The sequence below is a fragment of the Malus sylvestris genome, chromosome 6 (genome assembly GCF_916048215.2).
Source record: "Malus sylvestris chromosome 6, drMalSylv7.2, whole genome shotgun sequence".
Taxonomy (NCBI): domain Eukaryota; kingdom Viridiplantae; phylum Streptophyta; class Magnoliopsida; order Rosales; family Rosaceae; genus Malus; species Malus sylvestris.
The window spans coordinates 25465039-25487455 of record NC_062265.1 but is presented as its reverse complement, the minus strand read 5'-3'; the positions used below and the strand labels follow the sequence as shown (position 1 = coordinate 25487455).

The window sequence follows — 22417 nt, the reverse complement described above, 5'->3', positions numbered from 1 at the left end:
TTTTTCTTTGCTTAAGGAACTTACATTGACAGGTTAGATTGTTGGAATTTACTGTGGGATGAGTAATAACGTTGTTGGTAAATTCTTGCCGACATGCCTCGTACTGTGAAAGTAGTTTCTTGAATATATTCTTCAAGAATGTTTTTGCTCTCTTAATCAAGAGTACCTCACTGGGTCGCCCGTGACACATGAACAAGTTAAAAATGGGCCATAATATATGCCGAGTTTAACTTGAACTTAATGTCATAGTCCAATATGGCGAGGAATGGAGTGATCATGTAAGCAATATGATAGAAATTGGGTAGTTCACAGGATCGGAAACGGATGTCGTTAGACTATCGATCACAATATGGTATGAAGATATGAACAGAGAGTAAGTATGAAATTGAATGAATCTGATAGAAAAGTATTGGACAAATATATAGAGATGAAAATAACTTTTTTGGAGGAGTTCTGTTCTTCAGGAGAAGTTATAACTTCTCATGTTGAAATACAACTGTTCATATTCTTTAATTAATTAAATTTATTAATTAATTAACTTATTTAACTACAATCATATGTATATACTATGTTATAGTGTACCTTCACACATGATTACACATATTGTGAAAACCATGTTATCATAATCATCTTCCAACATCTCCCACTTAATTATGATGACATCAATGGTTTCCTATTCTGATTTGTTTCTCAAGAGTATTACTCATAAACAAATTGAATGTAACATCAGATATGTGGCTTCTTTACCTGGTACGCACCATTCCACTTTATCTGATAACATTTTACTCTTTAGTAAAATGGCATCATATCCAAGTAACTAGGAAAAAACGATTCATACCCGGTTACAAATGATGACTTAGCCCCGCACTATACGCCACAATGTTATATAAATTATTTCTTGAAACTTATTATGGATTTTACTTTCAAGACGATTTATTATAACCTGGTTACCTCGCTAGTGTCCTCTATCTTTAACCGACCAACTACTAAAGAACCAGATAGAGTCGCATCTACTTGTCCATGTTTTAGGCATCCCTAAAACCATACAACGATGCCCGCCTCACGTCTCACACTACAATACATCTAGATGTTTTGCAAACCCATTGTAGTCACATGCTCTCTGAATTTTTCTAGAAACAATCCCTTGGTCATCGGATCGGCCACTATCTCTTCGGAGGGTATGTAATCGACCTTTACCTCTCCTTTCTCCACTATATCTTGTATATAGTGATATTTAATATCAATATGTTTTCCTTTGGAACTATTTGCTCCACTCTTTATCAGAAAGATGGCAGACTTATTATCATAAAACACATTGACGTGCTCCTTAGGTATACCTATATTTAAACTATCGATAAGTCGTTTAGCCCATACTGCAGTACTTACCACTATGCTACAAGATATATATTCTACTTCCATGGTAGACTTTGCAACACAGCCTTATTTCTTACTTAACCAAGAAACAGCCGTTCCACCAAACAAAACAATGTTACCATTTGTTGACTTTTTGTCATCCAAGTCACCTGCAAAATCTGCATCGCAATAACAAACTAAATCCAGATCATTTAATCCGAAACAAAGTTTCATACCTTGGGTGCCTTTTAGATATCTAATAATTATCTTTATTGCCATCCAATGTTGCTTTCAGGGGTTAGATTGATATCTACTTACCAATCCAACTACATGACATATGTCAGGTCTTGTGCTGGTCATAGCATACATTAAATTTCCAACTGCTTTAGCATACGAAACATTTTGCATATCAATGATGTCTTGCTTATGTGTCAGACACATATTTTTGGAAAGTATCACTCCTTTACAAACAGGTGTACTAACTGGCTTGCAATCTTGCATATTAAATCTTTTAAATATCTTATCCAGGTAATTTTGTTGATCCAAATAGAGTGTTTTGGCATATCTATCCCTAGTAATTTTAATTCCTAGAACATAAGATGCTTCTCCCATATCTTTCATTTCAAATTTGGATCCCATATATGACTTAGTCTTTTCAATCATATCTATAGAGTTACCTGCAAGTAAGATGTCGTTTACATATAATGACAACAAACAGAAATTATCTTGGCACTTCCAAGAGTAAACACAATGATCCAAGAGATTTATTTTGTAGCCCATTTCTATAATGGCTTGATGGAACTTTAAATACCATTGTCTTGATGATTGTTTAAGGCCGTACAACGACTTTCTTAATTTATAGACTTTGTTTTCATGTCCTTTAACATGATATCATTCGGGTTGAATCATATAGATGTCTTCCTTCAAATCTCCATTCAAGAATGCTTTTTTTACATCTAACTAATGAAGTTCTAAATCCATTCTAGTAACAATTGCCATAAGAATACGAATGGATGTAAACTTCGCAACTGGAGAGTAAGTGTCCACAAAATCTATACCGGGTTTCTGAGTATAACCCTTAGCTACAAGTCGAGCCTTAAACTTATCCAGGGTACCATCTGATTTGTACTTCTTACGAAGTACCCACTTACAACCGATGGGCTTTCTTCCATTAGGTAGATCAACCAATTCCCAAACTTGAATTTTCTTTATGGAATCTAGTTCTTCATTCATTGCTTGTTGCCATTGTTAAGACTGAAAACTATCCATTGTTTCTTTAAAATTCCTTGGGTTTGGATCTCCCACGGAATGATCTACCTCCTTAAGATTGAAAACAAAGTGATCTTTCAATCTTCTAGATGTTTCCCTTTTTCTTTTACTCCCATTGATTTGATCATTTCTCCCATTATTTATATCTTCCATGATAATATCATGATCATCTTCCATGTGTGTGTCATGATTGACATTGTTATGATCACCCATATTTACATCTCCCACTTGATCATTGTCAATGTCATGGTCATGAGACAAGTCTAAATCAAGATGAAAATCTTGATCATCCGTAGGAGAATTTTCTTCTCCCAAAGATTCCAATTCTTGGACTAATCAAATCAGTAGTTTCAATAAAAGTAGCATCTCTACTCTCGATCAATCTTTTCTCAAGATGATAAAACATATATCCGTTATTATTATCAGGATATCCAATGAATTTACATTCCAAAGTTTTTGCTTGTAATTTATTTCTTAATGGCTTTGGAATGAAGACATGCGCTTTACAACCCCAAACTTTAAGTTTGATAAATCGGGTTTTTGCCCATGCCATAATTCATATGGAGTCAGTGGCTTTGTCTTTGTATCAACTTTATTCAATATAAGCTGCAGTAGCCAAAGCTTCACCCCAAACAATGTAGAGGTAAGTCAGCATAAGACATCATAGATCGCATCATATCCATTAAAATTCGATTTCTTTTTTCTGCGATACCATTTTGTTGCAGTGTATAAGGCATAGTATAATTAAGCCTTATACCATTCTCTTTGCAGAAATCATCAAAGGCTTCAAATTCTCCACCTCTATCACTATTAATGGTCTTTATGGATCTTCCTAATTGGTTCTTTACTTCTACCTTAAACTCTTTAAATTTGTCTAAGGCTTCATTTTTATGTTGTAAGAAGTAGACATGTCCATAACGGGAATAATCATCGATGAAAGTCACAAAATATTTCATTCCTCTATGGGTTTTAGTTCTCATTGGTCCAAATAAATTTGTATGCACTATCTCAAGTAAATTTGTAGAAGTCTAATGCTGAGAAAATGATTTTCTAGTCATTTTCCCTTTAATACATGATTCACATGTATCAAAATCATGTGCAGTTACTTGAGGCAACATTCCTACTCATGCGTATCATTTTATTTTTAATTATATGACCTAAACGTAAATGCCATAAATAGGACAAATTTTGACTAGTAGAGACAAAGGCATACTCGGAAGAAATACTTTTATTAATACAAACTGAGTACATATCATCGATTCTTATTCCCCTTACATAAATATAACCATTTTTCCCAATAGTGACAGCACCATTCATGAACCTTGTCTTAAAACCTTTCTTTTTTAGGACAGAAACAAGATTCCTCCTTATATTTGGTGCAAACAGAACATTTTTAAGTACAATGGTAGATTTACTATTGTTGATCTTGCAATCTCCTTCACCCAAAACATTGACATAAGTATTGTTGCCCATGTAGAGATGATGTTCTTCTAATGCTTTCTCCTTGAAATTGATGAAGTAACTTTTGTCCTTACATACATGACGAGTTGCTCCTAAGTCTATCCACCATTGTCCTTGATTTTCAGCAATGAGTGGTTCAGAGATAGTCAAAATCAGTTTTTTAGGATTTTTGTTGTTCTTGCGTCGTTTTGGGCACTTAAACCTATAATGACCAGTCTCTCCACAATTGTAACATGCATTCTCCTTTCCTTTAAACTTGTTCTGCTTGTGGTGTCCAAACTTTTAGAAGTTCGGACGCTTGTTACTACTATGTGGCTTGTGCATATGTTGCTTGTTTTTCTGAGAATCTTCCGCTATGAGGAGGTTGGCTTTGCCTTGTCCAGTTTCATTTTTCCTATAATTTTTACGAACTTTTTCAATAGCCAACATTGCAGGCAATGTATCCATTGTTAATTCAACTTGACCATAAGTCATGGAAGTAACTACATTTTCCCAAGAATTTAGGAGGCTACCAAGAAGAACACTAACTTGCATTCTATCAGAAATTGGATGGTCAGCATTGGCTAAGTCTTTTGCCATTACTTCCATTTTAGTAATATGATCGACCATAGAATCAGTTTCCTCCATTTTTGTCCCATTGTATTTCTCGAGCAATAACTGAATGTACGTTTAAGATTTAGAGCCATACTTCTTTTCAAGTACATCCATGATTTCTTTGGCCGAATCATATTCTTCATAGAGAGCTATTAATTTATCTTCCATGTAATTGAGGATTTTGGCCTTAGCCAACTCATTATCTTCCACCCATTTATTATAAACTTGAGAAGGACCAAGGGGTCCCTCATCCTTGATAGTGTACAAAGTCTTGTCATAGGTTAAAAGATAAGTGATCTTTCTCTTCCATATTCGATAATTAACGTCATTCAACCTCTCTATTTTAAAAACTTTGGATTTGGAAGATTTAGTTGCCATAGCTCAGAAAATTACAAAACAAACACAATACTTAATACCAACTTAAATACAAATACAAATACAAATACTACTAGTGTACTTTTAATTATTACAAGCCACATATACTAAATGTTCATAATAAATTAAAGACTAAAAAACAAAATAAAATAAAAACAGAGACTTATTTATTCTTAGCAGCAGATACTGCACACACTCACAGAGGCTTTATCCAATCAGTGAAAGACAAGTACTTGTTCAGACGATCACGTCGATAGAATGGAGCTGCCAAGGTTGTAGAAAAAGGTTGCAAGTGACTTCTCGGATTTGGCCTACTTAAAGATGACCCACCTCAAAGGACCTGCGAATTGGACGTTCTGATAGACAATAATCTTGATTATTGTCTTCTGGTCCTTCACGTGCTTTCTTACAATGCTCAGAATTAAAGAACTGATTTTGACTTTGTGATGGACATCACTTTGCCTTTTTACATTGTTTCTCACGTGAAGACTTCCCAAAAGCAAGTTCACTTTTCAATGCACTGTCAAATTGCTTTTTTTTTTTTTTTTTGGAAGACTGGAAATTTTCATAACCAGGGTGAAAGCCAACAATACAAAGAAAGCCCACAAGAAGGGCAAGCATAGCAAAACGCACGAAAGGTGTGAGGGACACCAATATAAGGACGTTGCCACAAAAGTCAAACGTCATCCCAACACACCAACAACAAAAATACACTTACGAAGGGCAAGGAAGACCATCCTTGTTAAGAATGTGAATCAATCAAGATGGGGGTCGTCTAACCCAAATGTTTCCGCACATATCCATGTTCTGCCTTGATGCTAAAAGGTCCACCGTCTGGTTGGCCGATCTTGGAACCCAAGACCAGTGATAGCCCTGGAAAGAGGTCCCTAAACTCAAGATGTTTTCCAAGATTGGAAACATTTCCCAGCTGCCATTAGAAATATCTCCTTTCAAGGAAGAGACCACCTCTAGAGAATCAGACTCCGCAATAACCTAACCAAAACCCAGCTGATAGGAGCATATTTATGCGACTTAGTTAGCTTGTTTTCTTGCATTTTCGTAGTTTGTTTGTGTTTATTATAGTGTTTTAAGCTATTTTCGTGTGTTTGTAGGTCCATATGACAAAGTTGGCAAGAAAGTGCAATTTGGAGCATTTTGAGGCAGTTTTGGGCACCAAATGGATAGCTTATGAATGGAGCAAGATGGATGGACGAATTTGAAGTTCAAGAGGCTAGGAATGTGCTGAAAAGAGTGAAGAAATAAATCCAAGTCAAGGAAGATAAGAAATCAGTTCAAAAGAAGGAACATTATCCAAAATCTTATCCAACCTTATCTTATCTTATCCTATCCTAATCCTATCCTAACTTAATTCCAGTTGCAAAGGGGATTTATTTTCAGATTAAAACACATTAAAATAGGTTTCTAGAAGCCCTTATCCACTCCTACAAAGGTGCCACACCTCATCCCTTGTTTTTCTAGAAATCAGCCACAAAACAACCTTTCTAGAAGGCCTTATCCCTTGTCCTACAAAAGTGACGCCCCAAACCTTTCTAGAACTTCTAGAAACCTGATTATTCCTTTCCCCCTTGGTTTCTAAAAGCCTTAGCCTTTTCCTTCAAGGATTGTGTGTTATTATCCTATACAAATTAGGCCTTTAAATCCTTTTCCTTTGCTACATAGGGGCTGCGAATTTCAGCCTATAAATACCATCCTTTGCTGCACCATTTAGTGACCACCCTCTACCATATTTTCACTACACCATTCACCCAAACATCCCTCTTGTGCCGTGAGTTTGCAAAGGAGAAAGAAGGAGACTCTTGGAGCCGTGCATGCCATTCAAGGAGCTTGGATTGTTGGAGCGTTTCTAGGTGTTTTCTATCTTTATGTCAATGTTTAAATTTATTTATCTTTGTTTATTTGCGAACATGAGGAACTAATTTCTTTATAGTTATAGGGGAATTCAAAGCCATGATCATATGTTTTATATGACTTGATTTCCTCCAGTTATGATTTCATAAATCGTGAATGTGGTTTACTTATCTATTTGATTGATAACATGTTTATGTATGTTGATTGAGGGTCGACACTTAGTTTGCATGCATGAATTTGATGCTAGAGTATAAGGGAATTTCACCTAATCGTTATTAACTTATATTCATAAGTAGTAAAAGTCGCTAGTCACGATTGTGTTAAGTAAATCCTTGGCAAGAGTAACATGCGTATTCCATAGTTATGAATGCCTCGTCAATGCTTATGATTTCCATTGAACTTAATGATCTTTGATATGTGTCTCTATCATGCGTATTCCATAGTTAGGGTCCTTGATAAGAATAATTTGGTTGTAATGCGTATTCCATTCAATTCAATGAATCTAGGGAAATCTGAGAATTAATTGGTGCAATCTAGTTAATTTGGGGCATTGTCATTCATGGTTTGTTGAAAGAGTAACTGGAAATCAAGTCGTATGCATATGTTTCATGTGTGGAGAAGGAACCCTCTAACTAGCCTTTCACCATTCTATCTCATCAATTTCGTGAGTCTTTAAGTTTGTTTACAAAGTTTATGTTTTAAAAGTTCAAATTCGTCAAAACCAAACCCCTTGCTTTTAAGTCTTGTTTTTAGAGTCAAAACTTGTTTCCTTTAAGTCTTTTGAGTCTTTGAAGTTCTATTTTCGTCCAAATCACTTGTTAGGTCTAGAATTGAGTTTTTTTTTTATTGTTATTTGCTGTTTTGAGTGTTTTAAGTTAGTTTTGAGTTTATAGAGTCTAGTTTAGTGTTTTTTTTCTTCTTATATTTGTTGATTAGCATCCCTAGTTAATCCCCGGTCTAGAACGATCCCTACTTGCATCATTACTACAATTGTCATCAATAGGGTTTAATTTGTGTGTCAACTTAATTTTCACATCACCAGCTCAGCCGCCAACTCACATCCTTTTAGCATCACCATCGCCTTCGCAAACACCATCAACAGAGCCACAATAGAATGTTTATAAGCCGCCACAAATTGACCCTCATGGTCACGCAACGCCACAACTAAATTGGCCCAACCACACACCGTAGACCAACTAGCATCCATATTGATTTTGATGTAGGGGCAGATGGAGAGCACCAATGAGGATCAGGCCTAGAGGAAGCAGGGATAGATCAAGATATAATAGATTTTGGGACATTTGCCTCCCAAAAGGAAGCTAAGGATAAGGAAATAACATGCAGCACAGGGGAGGGAACAACGGTTAAAGTATTAAAGACATAATTACACCTTGCCTTCTAGATGTGCCAGTAAGAAAAAGCGATAATAGAAATGAGCCTCGATTTATCCTACGGGTGAGAAGCCAAATTAATTATATATTGGATCCAGTTATTAAAAGAAGAAACCCCATCACCCACCATCCGAATACCAAGCTGTCCACCAAACCAAATTGGCTCAACCTAAGGATATCGCAATAGCATATGCGTAGCTGATTCCTCCTGATTCTTTCAAATTGGACACATAGGTGATGAGGCCGACCGACACAAAAATAACCCCCTTATCGTGGCCAACGCCTCCCTCAAAGCCCACCATATGAAATTTCAGATTTTAGGTGATGCATTAACTTTCCACACATCCTTCCAAATCATGTCCTCCAGATTATTTGGAACCATGGAATTAGATGCCCTAACCATTAATCTCAAGGAGTGAATCAAGTGGTATCTCGACCTAACCGAATACTTGCCGCATTTAGCCCCAAACCAAACCAACCGATCCCGATGAGAGAAAGTCCCCAATAGAGTATCTCGAATGGCCTTGAACTCAACCTCGGAAATGAATGGGCGTAGAAAGTCAATGTTCCATGATTTAGTACTCTGGAAAATAAGGGAAGAGACCCTTGTATTCATAGTAATATAAGTGGAGCTTCGGGGAATAGGATGACTAAAAGGAAGCAAAGGAAACCATTTATCAATCCAAAGCCTAGTATCTTTACCATTAAGAATCTGCCAATGAGCACCAGCTTTGAGGATATTTCGGCCAACGAGAAGACTAGCCCAAGCCCACGAGGTGCAACTGATGCGAAATTAACTTAACACACAAATTTAACCCTCTTTTGACAATTGTAGTATAAGTATAAGTAGGGATCGTTCTGGACCGGGGATTGGGAGGGCTTGCTAATAACCTCTAAAGTGACTCAAAAACATAAAACTAAACTTAAAAACACTTAACAAGACTCACAAGACTCAAAGCAAACTTAAAATAATCAAAACATCTTAAAACAACTAAATAAACTTAAACTAGACACTAGGAATGACTTTGGACGAAAATTGACTTTTACTTGAATCAAAACACTTAAAAACACAAACTAAAATAGAATTGAAACACTTTGAAACAAGAAACTAAAAGGGGGGTTTTGATTTGGATGAAGTTGAAACAAACAAACAAGTATAAAAATTAGACAGATTATAAAATAAATTTGAGAAATAAGATGATGGATGATGAGATAGCTAAAGGCTTTTTCTCCACACATGATATGTATGCAAACAACTCGATTTCCAGTTACTACTTCATTGAATTATGAATGACAATGCCCCAAATTAACCGTGACATCACTACTTAACTCTAAGATTTTTCTTGTTTTATTGGATTGGATAACATCATTCGACAACCCAAAACATTCTTCAAAAGTTCCCTACATGACATCATAATAGAGATACTATCAAAGATCATTACGTTTAATGAAAATCATAAGCATTGACAAAGCACTTGCAACTATGACATCATGTCACTCATGCTAGGAATTGAACTTAACGCGATCGTTTATAAGCGACATTCACTACATGTGAATATAAGTTTGTAATGATTATATGAAACTTCCTTATATTCTAGCAACGGATTTATGCATGCCAATTAAGTGTCGACCCTTAATTAACAAATACAAATAAGTTATCAATCAAATAGTTAAGCCAATTGCATTCACGATTCAAGAGTTCATAAGTGGAATTTATCAAATTATATTGCACACATAATCATGGCTTTGAAATCACCCCTAGCCAAGAGGGGTTTAGCCACTCATATTTACAACAAAACGAAAGGAAATGAATTTAAACATTAGAAACAAAAGAAAGAAAACACCTAAACGCTCCAACGATCCAAGTTGGATAGCAAGCACGCCCAAACACTTTCCTTCCCTTCCTTTGCTACGGCACAAGGTGTTGGTGAGTGTTTGAAGGTTTGTTTGTATGGAGGAATGGATGTGAAGATGAATGGATGTGTTTGGATGAAGGTTGTGTTGAAATGAGAGTGAATGATCTAACCAAATATGAACTAAATTTATGTTACACACACTTCATTTTATAGAGGAAGTGCATGGCAATGGAGGGGAACATGGAGTGGTGTAGCAATTGAGTGCAATGATGCATGAAATCTGAAATGATGGAGGGAACAAGGAATGGTGTAGCAATTGAGTGTAATGATTCAATGTAATGATGCATGAATCTGTAATGATGGAGGGAACAAGGAATGGTGTAACAATTGAGTGCAATGATTCAATGTAATGATGCATGAAATCTGAAATGATGGAGGGAACAAGGAATGGTGTACCAATTGAGTGCAATAAGTGGTGTTTGAAATGATTCAAAGGTGAAAATGAAGTGATGATGCAAAGCATAGGGGTAAAATGGAGTGGTGTTGCAGCTAGGGAACATGAATGATTGTGCACATGGTAGAGAAAGGAAAGGGTGGTGGAATGATGCAACAAATGAGTCAATGGAGGGAACATGGATGATGATACAGGGCATAGGAATCCAAAGGGAGTGCAATGGTGGTGCACGGCAATGATGGAAAAGTGAATGGTGGAGTGACACCCCTTTGTGGCTGAGCTCTTTGTCATTTTTACATTAATTCTTCTTTCTCTTTAACACATTCCTAGCCTTTTTAGTCTTCAATTTCGTCCATCCACCTTGCTTCATGCATGTGCTATCCATTCCAAGCACAAAACTGCTCCAAAATGCACCAAAATGCATCTTATTGCTTCATAAGGCCTATGGACCTACAAACACATGAAAATAGCTTAAAATACATAATTAACTAATAAATAACAACATAAATGCATGAGAACAAGCTAACTCAGTCGCATGAATATGCTCCCATCAAATTCCCCCACACTTAGCTTTTGCTAGTCCTCGAGCAAAACAAAACAAACGAAACAAACAAAACACAACCTAGACCTTCCAACATTTGCCTCAGGGATTTTTCATGAAACATAACATGTTAAAAATCATCATTTCTACAGATTTTGGTCATCTTTACACTTGAGCACATACTTAATCACAGTCACCACTTACTAGTTCACAATTAACCAATTAAAACGATGTTTTGAATGTAGTAACATGCCTTAGAGAATTTGCTCAATTTCTTACAAGATACTCTATATTTTCACACACATTTTCTGACTACACACCCTACACTAGTATATGTGAGAAGATTAATGTAAACACGAAAGACTAGGACTCACATATGTTATAACAAAGAAAGCAATTTTCTAGAGTTATTAAGCATGTTTAGATATGATCTCCTGAATGGAATGCTGCTAGATGCGAGAACCAGTGACACCATATGCTCATACCAATTTCGAACTCCACAAATTGAAACACACAACACTCAAGATTGAAGTCAAGGGTTGTAATAGGGCTTGGAGGTAATGGCTAATAAAGAAAGGATAAGGATAGGAATAACAAATGTTCTTAAAGTGATAGCAAGCAAAGCAATGAAATAGACACTTGGAATTCACTTTAGAATGTAGAATCAACTTTTAAATACAAAGGGAAGATTCATGCAACACTTAGGGCCGAATTCAATGTTTTGGACCCTTTTTTAACAAACTTTTTTCTTTTCACAATTTTTTTTTTCCTACCTGTGCCTTATTAAGGACTTTGGCACACACACACAAGAATCACTTCCCCCACACTTGGTTTCTGCAATACATTGATAAAAAAGGAGTTCATTTTAAGTCATGCTTTACTATGCTTCAAGAACAAGGGTATGGATGGTCCTAAAACTAGGCTAGGTAAGGATAGTGTGGATTAACAAAGAACATAGGCTTAACAAGGCTCAACGGGGTTGAACTTAAACACATAATGAAATAGGGGCACGGAAATTTGGCTTTGGTGGTCACTACACAACTTCATCTTGAATATATGTTATGCAAATCAATAGCATGCTTTGAATGAAATAGGCATGAGTTCTAGCATTTGGAACTAAATGATGAAACGCTTTCTAAGTAGCAACCAAGCAAAGAATAATGAGATCATGCAACGACTTTAGAAAACAATGATGCACAGATTATTAACTCTCCAAATAAACGTTTAGGCTCAAGTCTCATAATGTTGTAGCGTTCATTTGAGTTCCTTCCTTCAAGCATGTTACAAAAACTGATTTTTCCTTTATGATTGCATGTGAATTCATAAATTATAACCACAACCAAGCATACACCAAAGAGTAAATCAAATTTTTATCCATGTTTATAACTCTCTTTAACAGTCATGTAATTAAAAATCAAATCCTCATCGTTGTGTTGGAAGGTACCCTAAGACACAAATAAACACAAAAAAACAACTCTTTTTGGGTTTTTCAAAACAATTTTTCAAATTTTTATGAGATTTTTGGATTTTTATGTCAAAACACACTAAAACAATCCAAAACAGCTTAAAAATACTTACAAACAGCAAGGAACAACACTAGAAGTAATGGGTGATAAACTCTTACGAATTTTATGCAAAATAACTTGGTTACCCCTTACACTTAAATCAAACATTGTCCTCAATGTTTCAAGCATAAACTCACACAAAAACAAGCAAACAAACAAACAACGAATAAACATGACAAGTACAGCAAAGTAAAAACCAGACAGAGTAGAGTTTAAGAATGCAAATCTGGTTTTGGAGATAGATGATCTTGTTGACTTTCCACAGGTTTGATCTCGAACTGGTTTGGAATTCTGAGCGAGGAATATTAGAGTTCCTTGGTTGTGCAGTCTGCATTCTTCTCTGCTTGTTTCTTCTGCACGGCAGGCAGGCACGAGGTAGAGGTGATGGTCTGTTTCTTTCTTCAATCTTTCCAAGTGCTGACCATTTGCTTTCTTTCTCCTTGTCCCTAGCTGAGGATGAATTAGCATATTGTCTCCACATGTTTCGAGGTATCATTTTCACTTCCCTTATCTGTTCCCTAGGCAGATGTGGTAGCTTGAGGAAGCATAAGATGTTGAAAATGAGTACTCGAGAGCAAGGCTAGGTAAGCAATCAGGAAGGGGTTCCAGGCAGTCGGTTCAGATCGAAAGATTGATACCAAGTGTTGGCTGATTGCTCTCTTTCTCCTTGTCCCGCAGGTGAAAAACAACGACAAGTAGAATGACAGGGAGAAAGCATGATATGAGATACTCTTGCTTTCAACCTTCATGATATGAAATACTTTTGCTTTTGATGGGTTGTTTGCAGAGATATCCTAGGGAATAAGGAACACTGAGTGCCTCGAGAGGCTTTGTTGGGAAGGCATTCTCAGAGATGAAGAAGGGTTATGTATGTCTGCCTTGTAATAAGGGGTGAAGGTCGACATTTATATGGATTAATAATCGGTACTATTCTTTCACTCTTGTCGGCAACCGTTGGATGATTGAATAGTAATCTTCACGTGCTTGCTACGTCACCAGAAATCTTCGACAGATTGCCCGTAATTTCTGCAAGGCTGAGTGTGCATGTGACAGATGCTGGCACGTCTAGAAAAGTAAATGCCTCTTCGATATCTGAAATCGGCGTTTCGACAAATTGCCCGTGATTTCTGCAAGCTGAGTGTGCATATGACAGATGCTGACACGTCTGGAAAAGCAAATGCCTCCCCGATTTTTGAGCTTGCCTCTTCGATTTATGAGCTTCGTCGAGTGCAGAGGTTGCATGTGACAAGTGCGTGGTTTCTGAGCAAGCCCAGCTTTTGAGAAAGCTAGCGCATCTTCGATTTTTAAATTGGCCTCTTCGTTTTATGTGCTCGCCTCTTCGATCTCTGAAATCTCGTCGAGTGCTGATTTTTATAGAAGATAAGCAGTTCGTTTCTAAGCACACTTGAATTTCTGCCCATAGAAACTCCCTTCATTGCACTTCTAAGATCTCGATTTGTCCGACCTCTTTTTTTCTTCCACACCTTTGAAAATGTCTGGCCCCTCCGACCGTTGTTTTGACTTGAACCTTGGTGAAGAGGCATTCATGCCTTCTCCAGACAACATATGGCGCTCATCCTTCATATCCCCTATTGGTCTTCTTATCGTTGGGGATTTGGTGATGAAGAATGATATGATCGCTGCGGTGGTGGCCCAGAACCTTGTCATCCCCAAAGATAACAGATTACTTTCCAAACGATCTAATGAGTTGGCTATTAAGGATTCTCTGGCTCTCAGTGTGCAGTGTGCAGGTTCTGTGTCCAATATGGCCCAACGTCTATTTGCTCGAACCCGTCAAGTTGAATAATTAGCGGCTGAAGTGATGAGTCTTAAACAGGAGATTAGAGGGCTCAAGCATGAGAATAAACAGTTGCACAGGTTCGCACATAACTACGCTACAAACATGAAGAGGAAGATTGACCAGATGCAAGAATCTGATGGTCAGATTTTACTTGATCATCAGAAGTTTGTGGGTTTGTTCCAACATCATTTGCCTTTGTCTTCTGGGGCTGTCCCGCGTAGTGAAGCTCCAAATGATCAACCTCCGATACCTCCTCCCTCTGTGGCTCCGCTAACTGCTGAGAATTTTCCTAAGCAGCCTTTGTGAAGGCTTCCTCTTGTATTTTTCTGCCTCCTGTTCATTTTCAACAAATTTTAATGTAAAAATACCTTGCATATCTATCAATGTTTCAAAAATAAACCCACACCAAAAACAATTAAACAAGCAACAAATAAAAATGACAATCATGGCAAAATAAAATGCAGAAAAGGGATGGTTTTTAGAAACGCAAAACTGATTGTGGAGTGATTCAAAAATCTTCCTCATTTGAATACATGGGTTGCCTCCCAAGAAGCGCTTGCTTTAACGTCTTCCAGCCTGACGAAACTTCCTTCTAAACTTGGATAAGGCCCATAGCATGGAATTGATCCTTGAATGGAAGGTGATACTTGACGTGATCCAGCAATGGTTTAAATTCTAGTGTAGGTGCCTGAATCATCAAAATTAGCAAGTTAGTATATAATAAAATCGAAGTTGGAGAAAATGGATTACTTGCTTGCTCCAACACAAACTCAATTACGAACACCACACCTTTGAAGGTTGCAGGGATATGGGACTTTGCCACATATGGTGTTTTGAGAGTTATGACTTTTCTCGTGTCATAAAATCCAACGAGAAGACTAGCCCAAGCCCACGAGGTGCGACTGATGCGAAATTAACTTAACACATAAATTTAACCTTCTTTTGACAATTGTAGTATAAGTATAAGTAGGGATCGTTCTGGACCGGGGATTATGAGGGCTAGCTAAAACCTCTAAACTGACTCAAAAACATAAAACTAAACTTAAAAACACTTAACAAGACTCACAAGACTCAAAGCAAACTTAAAATAATCAAAACAGTTTAAAACAACTAAATAAACTTAAACTAGACACTAGGAATGACTTTGGACGAAAATTGACTTTTACTTGAATCAAAACACTTAAAAACACAAACTAAAACAGATTTGAAACACTTTGAAACATGAAACTAAAATGGGGGTTTTGATTTGGATGAAGTTGAAACAAACAAACAAGTATGAAAAATTAGACAGATTGTAAAATAAATTTGAGAAATAAGATGATAGATGGGATAGCCAAAGGCTTTTTCTCCACACATGATATGTATGCAAACAATTCGAATTCCAGTTACTACTTCATTGAATTATGAATGACAATGCCCCAAATTAACCGTGACATCACTAGTTAACTCTCAAATTTTCCTTGTTTTATTAGATTGGATGACATCATTCGACAACCCAAAACATTCTTCAGAAGTTCCCTACATGACATCATAATAAAGATACTATCAAAGACCATTACGTTTAATGAAAATCATAAGCATTGACAAAGCACTTGCAACTATGACATCATGTCACTCATGCTAGGAATTGAACTTAACGCGATCGTTTATAAGCGACCTTCATTACATGTGAATATAAGTTTGTAACGATTATGTGAAACTTCCTTATATTCTAGCAACGGATTTATGCATGCCAATTAAGTGTCGACCCTTAATTAACAAATACAAATAAGTTATCAATCAAATAGTTAAGCCAATTGCATTCATGATTCAAGAGTTCATAAGTGGAATTTATCAAATTATATTGCACACATAATCATGGCTTTGAAATCACCCCTAGCCAAGAGGGGTTTAGCCACTCATATTTACAACAAAATGAAAGGAAATGAATTTAAACATTAGAAACAAAAGAAAGAAAACACCTAAACGCTCCAACGATCCAAGTTGGACAACAAGCACATCCAAGCACTTTCCTTCCCTTCCTTTGCTACGGCACAAGGTGTTGGTGATTGTTTGAAGGTTTGTTTGTATGGAGGAATGGATGTGAAGATGAATGGATGTGTTTGGATGAAGGTTGTGTTGAAATGGGAGTGAATGATCTAACCAAATATAAACTAAATTTATGTTACACACACTTCCTTTTATAGAGGAAGTGCATGGCAATGGAGGGGAACATGGAGTGGTGTAGCAATTGAGTGCAATGATGCATGAAATCTGAAATGATGGATGGAACAAAGAATGGTGTAGCAATTGAGTGCAATGATTTAATGTAATGATGCATGAAATCTAAAATGATGGAGGGAACAAGGAATGGTGTAACAATTGAGTGCAATGATTCAATGTAATGATGCATGAATCTGAAATGATGGAGGGAACAAGGAATGGTGTAGCACAATGGTGTAGCAATTGAGTGCAATGATTCAATGTAATGATGCATGAAATCTGAAATGATGGAGGGAACAAGGAATGGTGTAGCAATTGAGTGCAATGAGTGGTGTTTGAAATGATTCAAAGTTGAAAGTGAAGTGATGATGCAAAGCATAAGGGTAAAATGGAGTGGTGTTGCAGCTAGGGAACATGAATAATTGTTCACATGGTAGAGAAAGGAAAGGGAGGTGGAATGATGCAACAAATGAGTCAATGGAGGGAATATGGATGATCATGCACGGCATAGGATTCCAAAGGGAGTGCAATGGTAGTGCACGGTAATGATGGAAAGGTGAATGGTGGAGTGACACCCCTTTTGTGGTTAAGCTCTTTGTCATTTTTACATTAATTCTTCTTTCTCTTTAACACATTCCTAGCCTTTTTAGTCTTCAATTTCGTCCATCCACCTTGCTCCATGCATGTGCTATCCATTCCAAGCCCAAAAATGCACCAAAATGCATCTTATTGCTTCATAAGGCCTATAGACCTACAAACACATGAAAATAGCTTAAAATACATAATTAACTAATAAATAACAACATAAATGCATGAGAACAAGGTAACTCAGTCGCATAAATATACTCCTATCAGCGACTCCCTAATCTTGCATCAAAGAAGGATGAATAAGGAAAATACCGCGCCTTAAGAATATGAGCCCACAGGGAATTAGGGTTGTGAATTAGCCTCCAGCATTGTTTAACAAGTAGAGCATCATTAAAGTCCTGGAAATTCCGGAATCCTAAACCTTTAACACTTTTGGGTAGCCCCATTTTATCCCAGCTCACCCAATGGATCCTCTTTTTCCCTCTAGTATCACCCCACCAAAAACCAGCAGACAGAGAATCAAGGTCTTTACAAACAATAGCTGGGAATTTAAAAAGATTCATAGGGTAGGTTGGTATAGCTTGTATCACAGCCTTAATTAACACCTCATTGCCCGCAAGAGAAAGAGCTGACTGTTTCCACCCCTATAAAACCCCAACTTAAGCATTACAGCTTCTAAGAAATCCCATTCCACTCAATCATAAGCCTTATTCATGTCCAATTTGATACCCAGTTCATACTTCCACTTAGCTTTTCTCAGTTTCAAAAAATGGAACAATTCATGAGCAATCCCTATATTCTCCTGAATTTGCCTGTCCACAACAAAGGCATTTTGCATGGGCGAAATTAAATTAGGCAATAACGGTTTTAATCGATTCGCCAACACCTTCAAAAGGATCTTAAAAGAAAAATTACAAAGGCTGATAGGACGGTATTGAGACACCGATTCAGGACATGAGACTTTCGGAATCAAGACAATGTGTGTAGAATTAATTCTCATAGTGTTGTCCACACCCTCCATTAATTCCTTCGCTAAACCTTTCACCTCATCCAAAATAATGTCCCAATAGGAATGGTAAAAAATACCTTGAAATCCATCTGGCCCTGGAGCCTTCAATCCACCCATTTGATGCACCACAACCTTAATCTCGTCATCAGCCACATGCTTGGTAAGTTATGCATTCATCGAATCTGATATCAGAGGCTCAATGCAATCAAGAATATCACCCCAATCCCTGTGGACCACCGAAGTAAAAATGGATTAAAAATGGTCCTCCACTAAGCTCGATATTTGCCTATCATCATCCACCCAAAGCTCATCCTTTCCCTTATGTTTTGCAATCTTATTTTCCCTCCGCCTTTGAAGAGTTGATCGATGGAAAAACGCAGTGTTTGCGTCACTTTCCCGAAGCCATTTCACCATAGACCGCCGTAGCCAATACATCTCCTTCTATTCCTGCAGTTGATTAACGCGGGTTGAAATAAACTTGATTTCCTCAATATTGTCCGCCCAATTCTGCTGCAAAAAATCCAAATGACTCACCAACACCTCAATCTCCATACCTATTTTCTTAAATTTGTTTCTACTCCAATTAATTAATTTAGACTTACAAATCGAGAGTTTATAGTGCCACGTATCAAACCAATTCAACCTACCTTGGAGGCTCCAGCATTTTTACACAAGATCCCAACAATCCTCGTCCTTAGCCCATAACGCCTCAAATCGAAACATTCATTTCCTTTTACGAGCAGGAGGCTGGGATTGAACCACCAGCAGATAATAATCTGAACTAACCACTGTCTCATTAATGACCACAGTATTAATGACCACCGTCTCATCAATTAACCGCTGCCTTATCCAATCGTTCCTCAATAAGATATCATGCCCTTATCCCACGCCAAGTGAACTTCAGGCCAATAAACCCCAGGTCTATCAATTCTGCAACATTCAGAAAATTTTGAAGGTAACCAGGTCGATTATACAGAACATTAGCTCATCCTGATTTTTCATGATCCCAAACGAACTCATTGAAATCCCCTCCACATAGCCAGGGGATATCAGTCAGACCAAACGAGATATTCATCCAATTCCAGAAATCCATTTTTTCAGCTTTATAGGGCATTCTATAAACAAAAGTAACCCGCACCCATGAATTAGCACCCTCTAGGCTAAAACAAACATCTACAATATGCTTTAAGGAGAAGAAAACATTAACATTCACCGTTTCCTACCACCACAAACGCAGCCATCTAGCCCTTCCAATCGGAGATACGTGGAAACCAAAAGAGTAACCCATACGCTTTTGTATACTATCAATCCTATGATCTTTCATTTTCATCTCAGACAGAAAGATCATAGTTGGTTTATGCTTCCGAATCAGCCCACAAATGGCTTGAACTACCGTGTCCGACCCAAGACCACGACAGTTCCATATGAGGTAAATCATGGATGCCTTATGGCTGTTGAAGGCCAGCCGCCACTACCTCGGGAGGAACTTCCCACCTTTCGTGTCTGAATAGCTCTCTTGCCCTGCTTCCCAACTTCCTCAAGATACTCCCAGTATTCTTGGCATTAACAGGAACCTCTTGTAAATCTTCTTCTGCATAGATAGCCCGCTTTCCTTCCAAGCACATTTCCTGAACACTGAGATTCCAGAATTACTCATTGCCCCTTTTTGATGCACCACTATCACCCTTTTTAATCTTCTTCTGAGTTAAAAAAGCCAAATCCGAGTGTTTCAGCTCCAAAGTTCACTTATGTCTGGAAACTCCTCTAGGAACATTAGACACTTGAGTCGAGACGTCCTGCATAATAACTTTCTCCATATTACTACGAACATCAATCGAATGTTTATTACTTTCTTCCTAGGCCTTAAATTCCGCCACCAAGTCAAGCCCAGCATTGGACCCACCACTTATCGAAAGTGAAGCCTTATTGATCTCAGCGGACCTCTCTACTAGGTCCAATTCCAATGGGTTTTGCATACCCATTGAACTAAAAATTTGAAGGCCCAATAAGCCATACCCCAATACCAACTGGCGATTGACAACTTGCATGTTTTCTTCCACAACCCATTGAAAAGACCTCATTCTCTGACCCGTGCTGCTAAATCATTCAATCTCTCCCCAAGTCTATATCTCACTTGGATTGCGAGTTACATCAATGTGTATGGGTCTCTCATTTGGGGTATCATTTTCCCCACTGCAATTTACTTTCGTGCCCCTTACGCGATACGAGCCACTACCCCTTTACCATCATCTTTATACCAGCCATCAGCCTTTCACTATGGCTACTTTAAGCAGGTCTCGGATTTTCCTGTGTTTCCCGAATCGAGGCGGCTTTAATCCATTCCCCAAAACCAGTACCTCCACCCCTTTCAAGTTTAAAGGAACACTCCGTGTTCATATGCCCAATTCTTTTAATCCATTCCCCAAAACCAGTACCTCCACCCCTTTCAGGTTTAAAGGAACACTCCGTGTTCATATGCCCAATTCTTCCACACTTATAACAGATTTCCTGAAGTCATTCATACCTAAATTCAGTCCAAGTATCTTGATTCAACTTCCTGGGCAGCCAACATCCTGTGATGAGAGGCTTGGTAGTATCAACTATCACACGTACTCGCAAAAAACACCGGGCCAAAGATGGATCTTTCAGCTCCTCCAACTGTCTTATCTCTTTCGCCAGCTTCTTTATGTTTGATTTCGTACAAAGACATAACGGAACACCTCTGATTTGGACCAAGAACGGGACTAGTTCCCAGTGAACTTCGTCCAAAGCTAATTCTATAGGCCACCTTCTAGTAGAAAAGTTTTTCTTCATCACTGCCCATGGAACCTGGGATAATATATTCCTTGCAGAGCTCTCATCCTGAACAATTATAATAAAGTTGTTGTCTTTCACCCACTTGACTTGCACCTCTCCCAACTCTTTCCATGCAAAACACAGTATGTTTCAGACCCCCCACTTATTCAAGGGCTTTTCATTTAACACAGTCCCCACCAATTTAGCAGCCTGCTCCATAGTTATTAATTCTAACGATTCTTCTAGATGCACTAGCAACTCTTCCACCGCCAGTTGCTCCCCAACTCGGGTATCTTCTTGAACATTACTCATGGTCTGATTGTATAGAGTGTTTGTAGACATCGAAATTTCGATAAAATAAATGTTGACCGATAATTAAAATTTCAACGTTCACGTGTCATATAAATTTTACACATAGCATGTGACTAAACAAAAAAATCAAAATAAATCGGAAAGGTCATCAAACAGGACACGTGTCAGCACCTGGCAGAAATGATTTATTTCATTTGATTATTTAAATCCAAAAAATCAAGTTTTGGAATTCTATAAATAGGAGGCCAAGGCATTCATTTTTGGGACACCAATTCATAACCAATTCATCTTACACCTAAAACCTTGAAGCTTTGAAACTCCAAAGCTCCCAAGCAAATCTCGAAGGATCAAGAAAGCTCTCTTCGTTCTTCGTCAAATTCTCATCCGAAATCAAGCCCCAACGGCCCTTGAAGAACTTCCACTAATTCAAGATCAAGCCCCGACGGCCCTTGAAGAAAGTGTTCATCATTCATCATTCGTTCATCCCTAGATCAAGCCCCGATGGCCCTTTGGATCAACGACGTCAACAAATCCGCACAACTGTTTATCACAAGATCAAGCCCCGACGGCCCTTTGGACCAACAACATCAAATCCACCCATTACAAAGATAGAATCAGAGGCTAAATTTGTAGAAGAGATTGTAACCCCTAAATCATCAATACAAATATTATTTTGTACACGTGTTCTTGTCTCGTTTATCGCAAGAATTTTCGTGTTCACAAATTTGGCACGCCCAGTGGGACCATCTCTACTTCTCATCTCTATCTTTGAATCCGCAAAAAGCACAAATGGCATCAAATAAGGCTTAAGTTGTTCTCGCAGCCAATGCAAGGAACAAGAGCGTCATCACCGCAAGCGGTGTCACTTCGGGCGTCACAACTCGAAGCAAGGCAAGAGCTCTTTCTGCCGCCTCTTCCCCCCTGCATCAACTCTGCCGAAGGAACAAGAGCACCTGAGGCACGAACCTGTGATCACCCTGA

General features: G+C 37.8%; 1 protein-coding gene across 1 annotated transcript; it reads right to left on the bottom strand.

The window, feature by feature from the left end:
• Nucleotides 1–17582: 17582 nt before the first annotated feature.
• On the bottom strand, nucleotides 17583–19953 carry LOC126625557 (uncharacterized mitochondrial protein AtMg00310-like). The gene is made up of 2 exons (XM_050294617.1): nucleotides 19804–19953; nucleotides 17583–17963 (listed from the first exon to the last, which is right to left on the bottom strand). The coding sequence occupies exons 1-2, from the start codon at nucleotides 19951–19953 to the stop codon at nucleotides 17583–17585; spliced, it is 531 nt and encodes a 176-aa protein (XP_050150574.1).
• Between the last annotated feature and the right edge of the window lie 2464 nt (nucleotides 19954–22417).

Excerpts from the sequence above, each read along its gene's own strand:
- LOC126625557 (XM_050294617.1), bottom strand. The coding sequence starts at position 19,953 with ATGTGCTTGGAAGGAAAGCGGGCTATCTATGCAGAAGAAGATTTACAA. Across the intron at positions 17,964-19,803 it reads GGTGGGAAGTTCCTCCCGAG|GGGTGGAAACAGTCAGCTCT; the intron begins GTAGTGGCGGCT and ends GGGGTTTTATAG.